This window comes from Tetrao urogallus (genome assembly GCF_951394365.1).
Source record: "Tetrao urogallus genome assembly, chromosome: 5".
Classification (NCBI taxonomy): domain Eukaryota; kingdom Metazoa; phylum Chordata; class Aves; order Galliformes; family Phasianidae; genus Tetrao; species Tetrao urogallus.
Window position 1 is genome coordinate 23,717,983 of NC_136818.1, and position 16,406 is coordinate 23,734,388.

General features: G+C 41.6%; 1 protein-coding gene across 4 annotated transcripts in view; it reads right to left on the reverse strand.

The window, feature by feature from the left end:
* The window catches only part of DNM3 (dynamin 3), a gene marked incomplete at both ends in the record, with an annotated part of 166,979 nt that overhangs the window by 149,016 nt on the left and 1,557 nt on the right, over positions 1–16,406 (reverse strand). For all 4 annotated transcript variants that reach the window (XM_079535787.1, XM_079535790.1, XM_079535788.1 and 1 more), the window contains one exon: positions 6,665–6,738. In XM_079535787.1, the coding sequence (XP_079391913.1) occupies positions 6,665–6,738 (74 nt within the window). The remainder of the gene's footprint in view (positions 1–6,664; positions 6,739–16,406) is intronic.

Genomic DNA, 16,406 nt, shown 5'->3' on the forward strand with positions numbered 1-16,406 from the left:
GCTGGAGTTACATCAAGAGAAGGAATAAGAAAAAGAAACAACCATCATCTTCACATGTATCATACTTTTCAAAATTATCTTTAAATAAACAGTATCATTTAAAGCAGTTTGGATAACATGGAACAAAGAAGCTACCATCACATAGCTCTTTATGGCATCCAGCTACAAGTGTCACGACAGGTTATCATTTCTCTTCAATTTTGATTCATTTGGACAAGATGTGCAAACGGGTGTTATGGGATAATATTTTGCAGAATGCTTCCCATTTTTCCTGTATGTTACTTCCCCAAGGACTTCTATGAGTTCATCCAGCACAGCAATGCACTGTTACAAACAACAAACAGCTATTGCTGTTTCCAGACCACTCACTCACTGTGCTGAGCTCTTCCACAGGCCAGCTAAAGAAAGCCAAGTTAGGTAAGCCATGCGACAAGAAACGAAACAGGTCTTAGAAATACATCAAAGGTTTCTGGAAAACGCCCCTGATGTGCATCGGTCTGAACCCACAACCCCTCACAGTCTGATAAAGCCCTAAAAGGTTACCTAACAGAACAACCTCGTAGAGCTCAGGAATTTACCAGTGAGACGAGACAGAAATTCAGTTCCTCCAAGTCTGATTTCAGCAAGAATTATTCCCATGGTATCTCAGAGGAGCTAACACTCCAGCTTGGAGTTTTCAAAGAAAGATGATGCAGGAAATCAGAGGCCTATAGCAAACATTTTAAATACACCTTGTAAGGGGGAATACCTTCTGTGGCCATGGTTTCTATCTTCCAAATCCTTTAGGGAGAAAATCTCACCCAAAAATGACATTTCTGCTAGCTTCAGCTAACAGTCCACCAGCCTCAGGGAAATCACTGTGTTTTTAAATCACTCCTTCAAAGGAGTGATTTAAAAACACAGAACCAGAGTTCATGAGTTAAAGCCCCTCACCTTTTCTTTGATGATGGAGCAGCTTTTTCTGAACAAAATAAATGCAGTTGATCCATTTAGACTTTAACAAATCGTTCAATATATTTTAATAGGAGAGAGAGAGGCAGTATCAAAAACCCTTGTTGTCTCATCCAATCTACAATTCCTTTTAATTCTCCATTGCTCTAGCTTTGTTGACATGATGAAGATAAAATTCAGGTCTTCCCTGCTAACCTTCAAACAGCAAGTCTACAAGAAGTACAAGAGTTTTCTGAAGTGGTATTCCTGTTAATGCACAGAATGACAAGAATATCATAGCCAAAGAGCTTAAAAACATTGGAAACAGCATAGATTTGACCAGCATAAAATACCAGTTCACAGACTTAGGAACCAATTAAATGCTTTAATTATAATGGTAAACACTCATATAAGGGGAGGAAAAGTAAGTATGCTATTCACTGAAATAGTCTGGTGCATCCTTGACAGTTTTTGCTTCTAGGAAACAAGAGTTCTCTAGGAAACAACAGTTCCTCTGTTCTTTCAGCCTTGCTCTACAGCTTATGCTTTCTATGCAACTCATTTTTAAGACTGTATTGCTGTTAACGTACCTTGCACAACATTTACTTCTCTGTTTTACAAGAGCGTGACATCAGTGGTTTGTGTTCTGTCAGTGATCAAACGTGAATGCTACTGCAGATCTACTCAGGTTACTGCAGACAGACAGACACACACACACACCAGTCAGAGAGGCAAAGGAGGCCTGCAGCCTCGCACTAACAGCGCTCTCCTTCTTAGACCTTATTAGCCCTGTTTGGATGGCGGGTCTTTCACGGCCCCATTCCTGCTGAGGAAATCTGTGAGATCATTTGTATTAAGTGAATTAAGCAGCCTACATTCTTTTAACAATTTTTTCCATTTTCTCCTATGGATGTTTTTTGCCACCAGATGGCAATAAAAGATGGATGGGCCTAAGGAATGAAGCCTCGTAACACTTTAACGCAAGGGCACTTGCATTAAAGCTCAGCAACTTCAAAAGGAAAGAGCATCTGCAAGATTTGAGAAAAAATCCACAACATTTTTGAACCCTACGGTGATTTACATTCCACTCAATGTTCTAATTGGCAGAACTGAAACAAATGTGGGCACTGTACATGTGGAGCGCTCATCTAAAAACGTCCAGCTCAGTAACACTTCTCAAAATCTGTTAGCCTGACGTTTTTCTTTAGCAGAGAAATCAAAGGACTGACCATGAAAGAAATTCAAAGCTCCTCAAAAAAACAGTTATCAAAATGAGGAAAACAACCCTCCTCCACAGTATTTTAACATTTAAACAGCCAATTCACACAGAGAGCAAAGCATTTCTAACAAATGTAAGACCTACAGCAATAGCCTCACCCAAAACCAGAGAGCATCTTTTAGCTGTTGTTACTGTTTAAAAAGCACAGTAGCCAGTCTCCAGGAACCTAGATAATTACTTCACCATCACAAGAAGGAGAAAACATATCAGAAAGAAGAATAGATTGCCTAAAGTCATAGGGATGCTGCAATAAAATTATGTTTACAAAATAGGTTTTAATGCATAAATGAAGGCACACCAAGCGAATGGAAGAAAGTCTTAAGCCTTCCCTTAAGGAATGCTGGCAACAGAGAACAAATCACTGTAAGTTAGCATGCTTATCAGTAAAGTTTGCAGACAGAAGAGTTGAAATGAAAGCAAGGTACCTGATACAGACTTCAGTTATACTTCTCCTAGACGACTGAACACTAACACAGCCCTTATAGCTCCTGTCCCAGCTCATACTGTGTGCTAACACTTACATCCTAAAGATACACACAGAGAAATACTTCCAGGAGCGCAACTATAGGAGTCTGTAGTTGCATCCTTCCTCCTGAAGAGGAATCACAAGTAAGGGAGGATGAGAGCAGCACTCAACTCATTGGTAACTGCTGAAACACCACAACTGTTTAGTATTTAAACCAAATGCTTTCTGGTCAGATCAAATGAGCTTCCTGTTTCTTATGAAGCAGCAGTCAAGTGCTTGAAGAGCCAGCACATCTTTTGTCTGGTTTGGATATCAGACTCACAAAGTCAACTGCCTTCACATCCAACTTCTCACCCAGGAGAAGGGAGATGGAGTCACTCCCACAAACAGCACCTGAATGCCTGGGCTCATTTAGCACAATTGTCCTGTTTGCCCTGCAAAAACCCAAAGCTCACCAGCAGAGCAGCTGCCAGCTAACAGCACCACATCTCTGCCTTCTAAAAACTCACTGAAGTGGGTCCTCTCCAGTGGGACTGTTTTCTCCTATATTCTCTACTCTGAGTTCCTTCAAAGCCTAGCAGCAAAGCACCCGGGAGCAAGAGTCCTGGTTCACCTGGCACTGAAGATTCCCAATGCTGCATAACTGCCCAGGGTTGAGTGCAGTGACCGCACACCATCAAGCTGCATCTGGATCGTTCCGCACGCTCAGTGTAAGATGGGAGCTCTCAGTTGTGATTTCTATGTGGCAAACAAAGCTGCATTAGCAGTATTTGTTTATTACAGAACAATGACTTCATGCTGTTTGGCTCAATTTCAGAAAAACCTCATATACGCCATCTTTCTTCAACAGTAGGGATACAAGAGAATTATAAATCTGAGATGAAAACTAAGCATACAGCACTGTGATCCCACCTTCAGGACTACAGATGAACGGCTTTAGGACAAGCAATGAGTACCAAATTCTGACTACCAGAAGAGAACCACCTTGGAGACTCAAATACTTACAGGATGGAGATCTTTTTCTTCTCCTGTAGCTGGTGCAGTGGTTTATTGAATGCAGAACACATTTACTGTTTCATCTGTAATGCAGCTGGGCAGTTCCAAGAAGAAATTCAAGCGGACTCAAGAAGAGCCCCAAGTAGTACAGAGAAGAACAAGAGAGTTGTTTGCAGTACTATACAATCATTTTTAACATCCATGCTATGATTTATTCCATGGTACCAGGTACTTCTCTCATTATCAGAGTCAAAGGAAAACAGGCACAACTACTCACGGCTGTCATGTCAGCTGTGATAATTAAAACCTGTCTTTGCCTCCAAGATTTCAGCAGAGTACAGTGCTTGCATGGATATGGAAATGCAAACGGCACAAAGCCACATGTAGCAAAAAATGTTACTGTGATTAGAGGAAGTCAACAGATCACAGCAAAATAGCTTTGCACTAATTACACGGAAATTTCTAAAAAGACACAGACAAACTCCTAAAACACTGTCTCATATGAGATACATTTCTTAGTACTGGGTTGTCTCACGTTACTGCTTGCATATTCTCATCTTTAAGGCCCAAAGACACCAGCTCTTTACCCAGACATACCAGACCCTTTCAGATGTTGGAGATCCCTAGCAATGTCTCCCAGCCAAACCCTGCTGTACCCTTCCATGATGTCTCCAAGCTTAAGAGTGAGCAACCAAAGTTCCCCCTTATTCGAGCGTGCACAAATGCCTCAGCTGGCAACCTTCATCCCTTAGCGCCGCAACTGAAAGCCAGAGGAAGCCTTAACCATCAGCCCAATTCATCTTTCAAAAAGATCTTCAGACAGTTGAAAACACTTCTAAAATACCCTGCAGTCAACTCTGCATGCTTATATGTTACAGCACATAGTATATAGAAAGTGTTCTGTTCCCCTCCCTAGAATATTACAAGGTTAAGAATAGCTATTTTTAACAGGTGAGAAAGGTTCTAGGATTAGAAAGCAGTTAAGCTTGCTACAGTAGCAGAAACCTGATAATATCCTCTAACTACTTTCTGTAACAGCTTAGACAATAATTACAAACTTGATAAAAATCAGTCCAGCATCTGCTTCCTGTGAGAGAACACTGTGCTTCTCTGAGTAGTTTATTTTCTCTTTTAAATCAGTTCTGAAAGATTAAAGCAGCTCCAAATATCTTTTTCTTTTAAAATTCCCCACCAAAACCACCAAAATCAAATAATGAAACACAGTTTAAAGCAAGTAACAAAATAATCAAAGCCTGCGTATTCAAAGGTGCTGACATCTGGTCCCAGACAAGAAATACACAGCATTTCCTAAAGGGATAAATATGTCCTAGCAGCTAGGAAACAATACGTGAGGCAGAAGCTTATTGCTTCAGAATTGTTGTTGTTTTTAAGCTGTAATGGAAAAACTACTTCACAGCAGAACAGGCATTCAGACAAAGATGTAGATGCAGCTAAGGCTGGAAACATTACATGAATATATTAATGGGGAAAATATCGGGAAGAGAGAGAAATCCTTTCATTGACCTTAACCAGAGAGAAAACAATGATTTTACAAAACAAGGCAATAGAGATCAGGCAGGGTACATTTAGGATGGATGTCAAGGAAGATTTAACCACCTTAGAGTGTAAGAGTTTGCTTCCTTTTTTTCTTATGTCCCCACAGTTCAGTCATTCTGTTAGGAATGCCAGCACAGAGCTTGATTCTTTTCTTTCTTCTGCTCCTACATGGTGCTGGGAAAATTACATCATGATTTTTCACATTTGGTCCTTATTCATGTTTCAGCATTTTTATCAGGGCTCTGAAGCCAGGCATGCAGATTTGACAAGTGTTCATACTTCTAACCTAAATGAACTTGATCTTCTACTATGTATAAAACACTACAAGTACACATTACATACTTTAAATCCCTGAGGTATAAGTTGGGCATACAGAAATACTAGATTCTACAATCTTTCACTTTCATAGTATATAACTAAAGAAAATTTCTTAGATGTATTGAAATATTGAACGTGTTTTACAAGCAGTAAGCCAGAGAAAAATTTAGAGTGCAGGCAGACTGAAGCCTACCTTCCTGCTGAATGACATAGGGACATTTTAGAGAAAAAATGCACCCAAAAACTTAATTACATCTCACACATAGAGACAGACTCAAGTCCTGCAGACAGTTTCAAATTTGTTTCTTCCCCAGCTTCACAGTGTATCACAATTTAAAGAGAATTCCTTCTTAAATCCTACTTTGGATGTAATCTCTTTTCACTCGTTTCAGAAGATGTCAACAGAAAACCAGTGATTTTATTGCTTATATTGTTTAGCATGGAAAAAAAAAAAAAGAGAAAAACAGGAAACAGGTTTTAAACATGCCAGAGAATGGAGCTACTTGACAGCAGATGCCACGTCACTTGGAAGAGTCCCAGGTGGTGAGTTCTGATGAAAGGTCCCAATATCTCACATAGCTCAGTGGTATACATGCAGTATTTTCATTTTTGACCAGACAAATACACAGGAGCCTCATTCTCACAAAGTCTACCTTCTGCTCTACTTAGTGCAGTGAGTGCAACCTAAAAAGACAAGTCACGAAAACAAGCTGCATGAAACCAAATCCGTGTGCACTGGAGCAAGGGTCGAAGACAGAAGTACCTTAATCTTGATGTGTTACAACTAATACAACTGCAGAGCTCATTAAGCAACGCAACATCAAAATTAACTTCTGAATCAATTTGCTTGTAATAACTCTTTTCTCCTCTGCCACAAGTTTGATCTTGGATCAAATTGACTATGTTCTCTAGGATTGAGGTTGCATTATTTTACCAGACAGGACAATGAGCTTAGTTGGCCTTGAGCATGCAATTCTGAAGCAGCTGGCCCTTGTTCCAGGCAGTGCAGTTGCACCTTTCTTTGCACTGATTAATTTTCCTGGATTTTTAATTTCCTCCTGCCAAAGTACACAACAGCATTTTGTCCAGGCAGCGAACTCAGAAGAAAGAGAGGTTACCTGTTTTGGCAGTGACAAGCTGCAACACCAATGGCCGTCTTGTTACAATCCCAGAACCTCGTGGAAGAAAATCCCTAGAAACATGAATAAAACAGAAGTCACAACCCAGAAAGGACTGTCCAGTTACATAAGGTATTGAACTAATTTGGAACCTTTGAGCTGCAATGGAAGTGGAGGGTTGCTGTACGCAAACTAATACAAATTTGGGCTGTTCATTTTGATTAGAGATAGCAATAGATCAATAGACAAATATGTAGCAAACATTAATTACCAATTCTATTTCCTCACAATCATCATATAGAACACCTTACAATTCACAATGCAGACAGAGGACCTGAAGCCATGCCCACATTTCCTGGGGTCTCTAAATAAACATGTCCCCATCCTATACTCCACTTGAAGATGCACAGAGAATAGAGTCATACAAATACACTTTAAAGCAAAGATAATGCAAAAAGCATTACATGTACTGATCTGTACCTGCTGTGATGTTTTGCAACACTTGAGACAGCAAAAGGATCAAAGAAGTAGCTTAAAAGGATATCAAAGGTTTCAAAAGGTCTGTTACAACTTCCTTACCTCCTGAGAGATGCCTGTCTCACAGCCAAGTGCCAGCTACGGATATATTCTCGTGGTGAAGATGAGAACATTTTAAGAAAAACATATTCCTTTCTCTTTATGTACTGAAGTCACAGTAACCCAGGGTGCAGAGAACACCTACCAAGATGATAATTTCAGACTTGAATTCTTTAATCTTTTTTTCTCCATTAAGAAGCCAAAAGGAATCACTATTCAGGACAAGCTGACCAGTCAGAACAAACCGGGGCAGTCTGCAACACCATACAAGGCCCTGAAATCCTTCTTGAGAGAGTTAAAGGTTAAAAATACTGATCAGTTTTCAGACTAAGCACATCCAGAGATAAAGAACACTGCACTCACACAATTCCTAGTTGTACAACACTGACCTTCCATCAGCAGCAAAATTACAAAGAAGCATAAGCCAACAACCTTCAGAACACTCTCTTTCCATGCTCACAGTAGGCTGCATTTGATAAAACCCTCTCTAACTGTAACAACAGACTGCATTCGGTAACCCTTCCTACTGTGCAAGTTAAACAACTTAAAGCTATTTTCAAGTTAAACTACAAGTTAAACCATATCTTCTTTTTTAAGGAAAAGCAACATAGTACTACCTTCCAACTCCAGCAATAGGGGAATCACATGAAATGCTGTAGTACTGCTCCTGCAGAAATCCTGCTTTGAAACCTACAGGACAGGATGCAGGTGCTTCCCCATCCCCTCAATTTAGAGAGCATTCTCCACAGGGTTTGTTAGCAGTGCAGAAAAAAAACAACCAGCAATGTATTAAGAATGGCCCCAAACCTCCACTTTCCCCCAAAACATCTGCAAAATACAATGTTTCATAAAAGCAAAAAAGAGGCAGCAAATACTACAGGACTGAAGACAGCCAAGACACAAAGGTCTCGTCAGACCAATAGATGATGCCCCTTAACATCCTGCTGTGCCCTTAACACTGAAGCAGAGGGCAGTTTGCAGATAGCTGCTTTTCCCAGCCTTCTGCCTACAGATCTTGGCAGAACAATCCCATCACAGGTGAAGCCTGTGATGAAAAGAAAAGAAACAAATTTTTCTGTGGTTTCAGAAATTCATCCAGGAAATCAAAGATGTTCCTGAGAACGTGTGGGTGAAGACACCAGCAAGGGAGAGAACAGGGTGCTCTGTGGGGCGAGCCATGAGCATCTCAGTGCACAAATGCAAGAATGGATTAAAATGACAAGGTGCAGGAAACAAGAATAAAATTGGAACAAAAGCTTTTTCCTTTAAAAGACAGGCATCCCACCACAAGAATCGAGCTACCTTTATACCTCTATTCTCATTGTTTTCAGCAAAAGCTCCTCTGCTGGCAGCACATATGCCAGCTCAGCAGCAGCTCTGCTCTGACGTGACGCTTTGCAGACCGGCAGCACAATGTGACCGTTCGCCCAAAACAACTGAGATACCAGCAGCCAAGCATTCAAGAGCATCACCTCAGTAACTCAGCAGCCTTAGAACATACTCATCTGTTGGAATATCATCAAATATTTTTAAGGACAACTATTATTTTTATGGCCAAGTAGTTTTTACTGTAAATGCTTTACAATTACTCACGTCTTGCTGCACAACTGTACTGTCTTCAGCATCTATTACTGTTCATTTCCAATATCAGAGAACAGGACAAGCGTATCTACTAAAACTTTTATTTAATGAGCAAGGGTAACAGATATTAGTCTGAATTTGACTTGCTAAAGGACAGGTGCCATAAACCGATGTCACAGGACGCAAAGCCTGTTCCTAAATGGCCACATCAGTACATTATTGGTTCACAATGACACAACACTTTGAGGTCTGGTCTTTCCGGCAGTAGTTCACTGTTGAGTAAAAACAAAGTTCCCATCTCTGTCTCTCCGACTAATGCTCAAGGAACAAATGAGCTGAAACTGGACGATTCATTAACGGGAAGGATCCCACACGAGAGATGGGATCACCCTTGTATATGTTCAGAAAGAGCTGAAGCACAGCACAGCTAACAGCACAGCAAAACAAACTAAGCAGGACTCTGCTCAATGAGCTTGTCTGGTTACAAAGCAGGACTACAGCTCACAAAGAAAAACATATATCAAAATACAAAGCAAAACAGGTATTATGTGGTACAGGGGGCTCTCCAGGTCAGGGAATGGTTTTCATTTAGCAGCTCTCTGGCATACTAGCAGCAGTCATTATATCAAAGGAAAAAAATGCAAGAAATCCCCCAGGCTGTGCAACACAAGGTGAAGACTGATGATGCACCACCACTTCAAACTTGTCATTGATTGTCATTTCAAAAGAACAACTTCAGTCCATTCTACTCTGGCAGTGCAGTACTGTGCAACGCCCTGCACTTCAACAAGTGGTCAGTACTGTACAGGTAAGTGCTGAGCTCACACTGACAGCAATACAGTGAATTCCTACAAAACACAAGGGGGATTCAGGAAACCAAAGGATGAAGGAAAATGACAATTATTAGACCTTTATTGCCAAGGTTTGCCAGAACTACAACACAGCTTTAATTGCAATAGGAAGCAATCAGGTCAGAAGTCAACAGTTTTACCGGGCAGTTCTCCAGCACACATTCATTGTTCCACACAGCTTCAGCAGGGCACTCCAGGAGCACTGGTCTCTCTCGCCCAGGAAGGCAGCACTTGATGGTGAACACCAACATATGAGCGCATGCCAAGCACCTCCTGTGTCTGCAACAAACATGCGTTGCACTGCAGTACCACAAATCGTTTTCATTTTCTGGCATTTATCACATTTTAGCCTTGAAGCACAGTGCTTCACAACACAACAACAAAGCATGGCCCAGTGGAACACTACTGGAGACCCATTAACTTAGCATCTTTCCTCAGGCTCACTTTTTCAAATCCACAAACCAAACCCAGTTAATTTATAACTAAAGAACTCTTAATTGTAAAAGTGTCCATCTGAAGACCTGCACTGGACATCGCTGTACTTATTGTTCCCCAGTGGCTCTGGAAGCACAGCTCCCCTGCCCTTCAAACAGCACTACAAACAGTACAGGGAAACCTTTCAAGTTCTAGAAGCTGCAAGGCAGTTCCTCTGTTGTGCTTTGGCATTCTGAACCACAAGCCACTCTTATTCAGTAATTGAGCAGCATACATGACTTTCACCTCACACTGGTATTTGGCTATATGTGTTCTTCCTTATTAACTCAAAGTCCAGAGACCAATTCTTCTTATCAGCAACCACTTGATCCCTCACCTCCTCTCATTAGTTACAGAATAGTAAATGCTCTTCTGTTTTGGCCTGTCTGTCAATCAAGGGAATCTCCCACAGCGTCATTCAATGATGCAAAATCTCAGCCTAACTTAATGGGGCTTACATAAAGATGTGCAGAATAATTAAGCCTCCTTATTGAAGACCAATGACACCTACCTGCTAGGCAGGCTAAATGCATTAAGAGGCTGCGGACATGTAATGACCTTGGCTGTAATAGTTCTTACAGTTTTATAGCAGTCCTTGCAGGGACTTTTTGTAAAACACAGCATAGATGCTGCCATCTCTACCAGCACACTTCAGTGCAGGATCTCTTAAGTATGTTTGTAGCAGGCATTCTCTCAAGGTAAGCTGAGAAATCAGTTACATTGCTGCATCGAGATGCACTCCAACACCCAGGAGCAGGAACCACACACTGCAGCCCACACAACTCAGGAGTCAGATTCTGGGATCCCAGCCCCTGTGGTGAAGTTTTCCATTAAACATAACTGGACAGAAGGTACCGACTATCACATTACCCCAACATCATGTTTTGACAGCAATGAGAGTACCTTACATTGCAGTTCTGCACAGAAAAAGACAAGCTTGTTCACAGTAGCAAATAAAAAGAACGTGCTTTCTACTACTTAAAAATATAATCTACTACGTAATAAAATGTTGTGAAGCCTCAGTAGCGTTCATAGGGGCTGAAAATTTGCCATACTCGGCTATGAAAAGTTGCCAGGCAAACACACGCGAGCGCTGAGCTGAACAGTGCTCTGTTTGCAGTGATTATGCCGGGCTGTGGGCTGGCTGTATGAACAGATCAGGAAGCTGCCACTGTGCAGTCTCGTAGACAAGGCACTGTATGCTCGATGCATCTGTCCTCCCTGGCAGACATCCAAAACTTTGCTGCATCATCCTACTTCCATTTGTGAAAATGCCCCTTTTCCTCTCTCTTTTAAGATTCAACAAAAGCTCCCGCTATTTCCTGCCCAGTGGTGCTCTCCAGCAATTCCAAGCCGGGGGGTGGGGGGAGAAACCACAGAACAAACAAAACCCAGCAATTCTTAGAATTTCATGTTGAAAAGAGTAAAGCAGACCTCTCAGGACAACCATATTCTCCCTAATCAGATGTGCCTGCTTTTAGGAAAAGGTTAATTTACACATGCTGTTAGTGCGTGAAAGCCCATCCATTCTCAGGACGCATACTAATGCAGTGAGATTTGGTATTTCAATACAAGAAATGAACAGCAAACGTTCCTTCCTCACCTCAAATTGTTGTCAGTGCATAAACACAAGGCGAGTTGTCGGGCTGCTTTTCTTTTTTTGAACTTATAGCTGCCAAACACTATTAACTATGCTGTTGGCTGTTGTTTCTTTTTCTTCTAAAGAAATATTTGAGGAAGATTTTCCTCTACCACAAAATCAGACAAACAAAAACGTGCTGGCTGTGAGGATCAGGCAGCAGGCGATGTGCTCCCAGCTGCATGAAGCTACCTACTTTGTAAAGGCACACATTTAGCACACAACTCACCTCTGGATCACCTCGTCATGACAAAACTCTTGGATACTGCAAATCTCAGTGCTGTCATCAAAATTCAGACAAAACAAGCTCCGGTCTTTCCTCCCAAATCGGCGTGCTGATCTCAGATACATCAACACTGAGCCATTAAGCAGAGTTACAGAATGCAATCAGCTACGATGTATCACAAAGACCAAGGGCAAAACCTCTGACTCTCCAGATACACTGTGACAGTGCATTTCTCTCTTTTGTGATGAACGTGTGAAAACGTGAAACTAACTGTCTTTGCACTAGACAAACCATCAAAGATCCTTCTGCAAAGCTGAAAAGTATCTAAATTCAGTTTTTCTGCTCCTTCCAAAAAATATATGGAGGGAGAACACAAAAGAAACTGTAGCATAAAGCCTGAATTTATAGTCAGAAAAACAACGGTAAGAGATGGTAGTGGGGAGCAACTTCCCAGAAACGATGTGCTCTGGGGACCTTCTGTCCACCTGAACCAAAGAACAGGTGAGCACATCAGAGCACAACATTGCCTCTATGGTTGATGTTACAAGGTGCCTTCAGCAGTTCCCAGCTCAGCTGGAGGAGCCTGCAGGTACCTTCCAGTTGTTCTTGTGCTTGCCACAGAGCCTAGTCTGTTCTCTGCAGGTGAATCTACACGCAGGTCATGTTAGTGCATCCCACATAAATGAGCACAACTGAATACACATGTAGATTTGTAGGCAACTACATAGGAAGCAAGGTACCAAGTGCTTAAGAGGAATCCAGCTTTGATTTTATCAGCTGTGAAGGCAGAAATCTAGCTGTGTTACAGCAAGTAGTAGAACTCCTACATCTTTGAAGGATAGAAGCTTGCACAGAAGTTAGGGGATGCAGAAATACTCTGCTAGGTATTGATTTAAGCATGACTTTCTCAAACAAATTATAAAAGCTGACATTATCGCTAGATGCCTTGGTTGAAAACTTCTCTTATCTCCAGCTACAGTCTCCTTTGCATCCCAGAGGCTATCACAGACAACAGTACTTGGCAGTACATCAAAGCCCAGCATGCAGTTAAATGGGATTTGCTCCTCTCAAGTTCAATAATGCTGCCTTGTTCGTCTTACTGCAACTTGCTGAAGAAAAAAGATGCAAGGTCACACTTAAATAATGCTCGCTTCCTGCTCTCAGCATATTTACACTGCAGATACACAGCATTAAAGAGCCTCCCTGAAAGTCTCTGCACATGAGGACAGTGAGCAAGGGGAGTTCACAGTCACCAGAAGGCCTTGCTTTGTCATGCACTGTTTAAAAAAAAACAGAGAAAGCAAAAATGGATTCTGCCCCTCAGTGCTTGCAATCTAGGCAGAGGTTATGCAGGAAATGTGTGAATCCTTCAGAAAAATATCAGTTTGTTCCATGATTAACAGACGGATGCCAAAGCACAATGTGATCTCTCTGAAGGACTAAACAGAACACTGGCAAGGGGCCCTTCAGAACCCTGCTACATCTCAGCTACTGCAAGCAGAACCCAATGTCCTGCTTTAGTGTCATATGGTATCTAAAGCAGCCATCCCACGAAGCAGAAAAATGTGTCACAGCAAGCTTTAGACTACAGTTGCAGTTATTCCATACAGAGATAAAGATTATAAGCTCACATTTTCCTTTAAAAATAGATGGAAGTTAAAAATAAATTAATTTTTTAAAAATCCAAATCATAAACCTACCTCCAGAGTAGAGACTTGAGGCACGTGCGTGAGGATACAGGCGTGGGTAACAGTTAAAAAGGCATGAGGTCACACCATAAACCAGAGGCAAAGAAAAGCACAGCATCCTCCTGTAACCTGTAGCAGTTCACTCCCTATGTCTGCAGGTGCACGTGCAAACAATCACACTGCTAACATGCATTTATCTATCTATTTGTGTATTAAGACCATGCATATCTCCCAGGTACACTTTTCAGCAGAAGCAAGAATTACTAACTGATTAGCATCTCTGTAAAGCACTTGATAAGCTGAACTTAAACACCAGGATGTGAGCCAGGGCTCCCAATGCTCTGCCTCATTACTGAGCACAGCTTCTCTTAAAAACAGACTAAATGTGTTAATAACAAAATTTAAGTGCCAGAAATAAGAGACATGGGTCCTCAACTCATATTTAAAAGCAAATTCTTACCTTACATATGAAAAAACTGATTAGCATCTTTGTTTGCACGTCTGTTTTAACCGCACATTTATTTTACTTGGCACATACCAATTCTCAGGACCTGGGATAAAACTGAACATTCAATTCACATCAGATTTTTATTTAAGGACAAAACTAGGCCATCTACATCACTTCTAAATACCACGTTTGTTTAACAACCTTTACATCTATAAAAGAATTTGGAGAAGGAACCAAAAGGAGCCACTGTCTCATTTGCTACTGTTTCCATTTAATGGAATCCCCAGAAACAATCCTTGCTTTCAGCACACCAGAGTGTTTTGATAGCTACACTAATACCATCAATGCAGCCGTACAATGGCTTAATTAGTCAGGAAAAGGAGGGGTTGCTTCTCATTTCCAGAAGGTCCTTAAGATTAAAAAAAGAACGCAGAGCACCACGGAGATGCCTGCATCTCCTGCCGCTTGGCTTTTCTGTGCCTGTTTCATGTAAGAGGTGAATTTCCTGTAAAAAGAAGTGCTTCTGTCAATGACAGAAAACCAAAAGAATAAAATATCTGCAGCAATGTAAGTCATCTCCCCAGGATGCCTGCTGGGAGAAACGCTCTGCTCCAGTGGCTGGATTGAAGCCCCCTTCTCTTCCCTTAATGCCTCAGCATTTCACATTCACCATCAAAAGGCACAGGAATGAGCTGAGCACACGAAGAACGGCAATGCAAAAGGCAGAAAGTGGTACACATTTCATAACAAATAGCTGCACACGGCGTAGGGGCCCTAAGATTATCCAAAGCGACTGAGATCAAAAAGCTGCAAAGCTGTATGACAAAAGCAGACCTCGGGCTCTTCAAATGAAAGCAGTTGTGTGACTGTGACTGACAGGCTTACAATCAGGACTTCACGTCTCTTATAAAACAATTATTCGGCCACATCCATTTTATATTACATTAGGCAGGGAAGGAAGTAAAGAGCTTTCAGCTTTGAAATCTAATTATTAATTCCTCACTATCTGTAAGAATTAAATGAGGCTCTGATGAAAATCTGCAGAAAGAGGCCCTGACAAGATAAGCAAAGGTGCAGATGGCAAGCAATCTTGGAAACCCATCTTGACGTGTGAAATAATAGGGAAACTCTCAACCCGGATACAATTCCCAAGAATTGCTTCCTGATCCTAATTTCCTTATAAATAACCTTGTTATCACCAAAAGCAAGTCACTTAACAAGCACAAACAACACATCAGGTCACAATCCTGTACCCTGCTCCCACTGAGGGGCTGGAGCTTGGATTCCCTTTGTGCTTCTCAGGCTCTCTCCCACCAGCTTGGCTTTAAGCACTGCCCCAGCACTGTATGGGCACATTTGCTTTTGTTGCACAGAAGCAGGCAGTATGAACATTTGTTCTTCCTCTACTCTTCAGACAATACCATTTCCTCCAACGAGCACCACGAGCTCCAGTTAGGAGCACGTGAAGGACTAACATGTAAGTGTAAATGCTGCTGTTCTCCTGAGTCTCTTATTTTCATCCCAACATAACATCCAAGGACTTCAAACAGAGTTCCTTAACTACCAAAAAAAGGAAGACCTCATTTCACACAGAGGAGAAATAAATGATGAGTAAACTCTCTAAATACGTGAAAGGATGTGAACCCAAATAGCAACAATAATTGCCGTACTGGGAGCCTTGATGCTGCCCTGCTGCAGCCTTGTCCCAAACCAATCTCGAGGAAATGCATGGCTCTGGCTGTCACACAATTCCTGCAGAGGCAAACACACCGAACTCTGCTGCATGCAAGCACTGAGGTCAGTCAGACCTGTGAGATATTAACCAGATGCTGGAAATGCAGAGTAAGGCTGCATAAGGAAAATGCAACTCCAATACCACCTGCAAGCAAGTAAATGTTTTCTGTGTATGTATGGGAAAATAAAGTCATCCTTAAGTCCTTCACAAGATCACAAGCAAAGGGCTCTGAAACCAGCACGTCAGCCCAGTGGCTGCAGGCTGCTGAGAAAAACCAACCTGCTCCCAGAGTTCAGAACCCTACCAACCCCTGTGCCCTCCTGCCACCAACTTGAGCCACTCTTGAGAGAGCCTCTCAGCTGTCTCTCTGAAGGCTAAGATTTCAAAACCCACTAACGATAACAGTTCACATGATGAAAAAAATGCACAAGAGCTAAAGCTCAAACATCAGAGTGATGCTGGACTGCTCTATTTTGACAACAATTTCTATGAGAATTGTGTTACTATCACTGTTTGCACTGTGG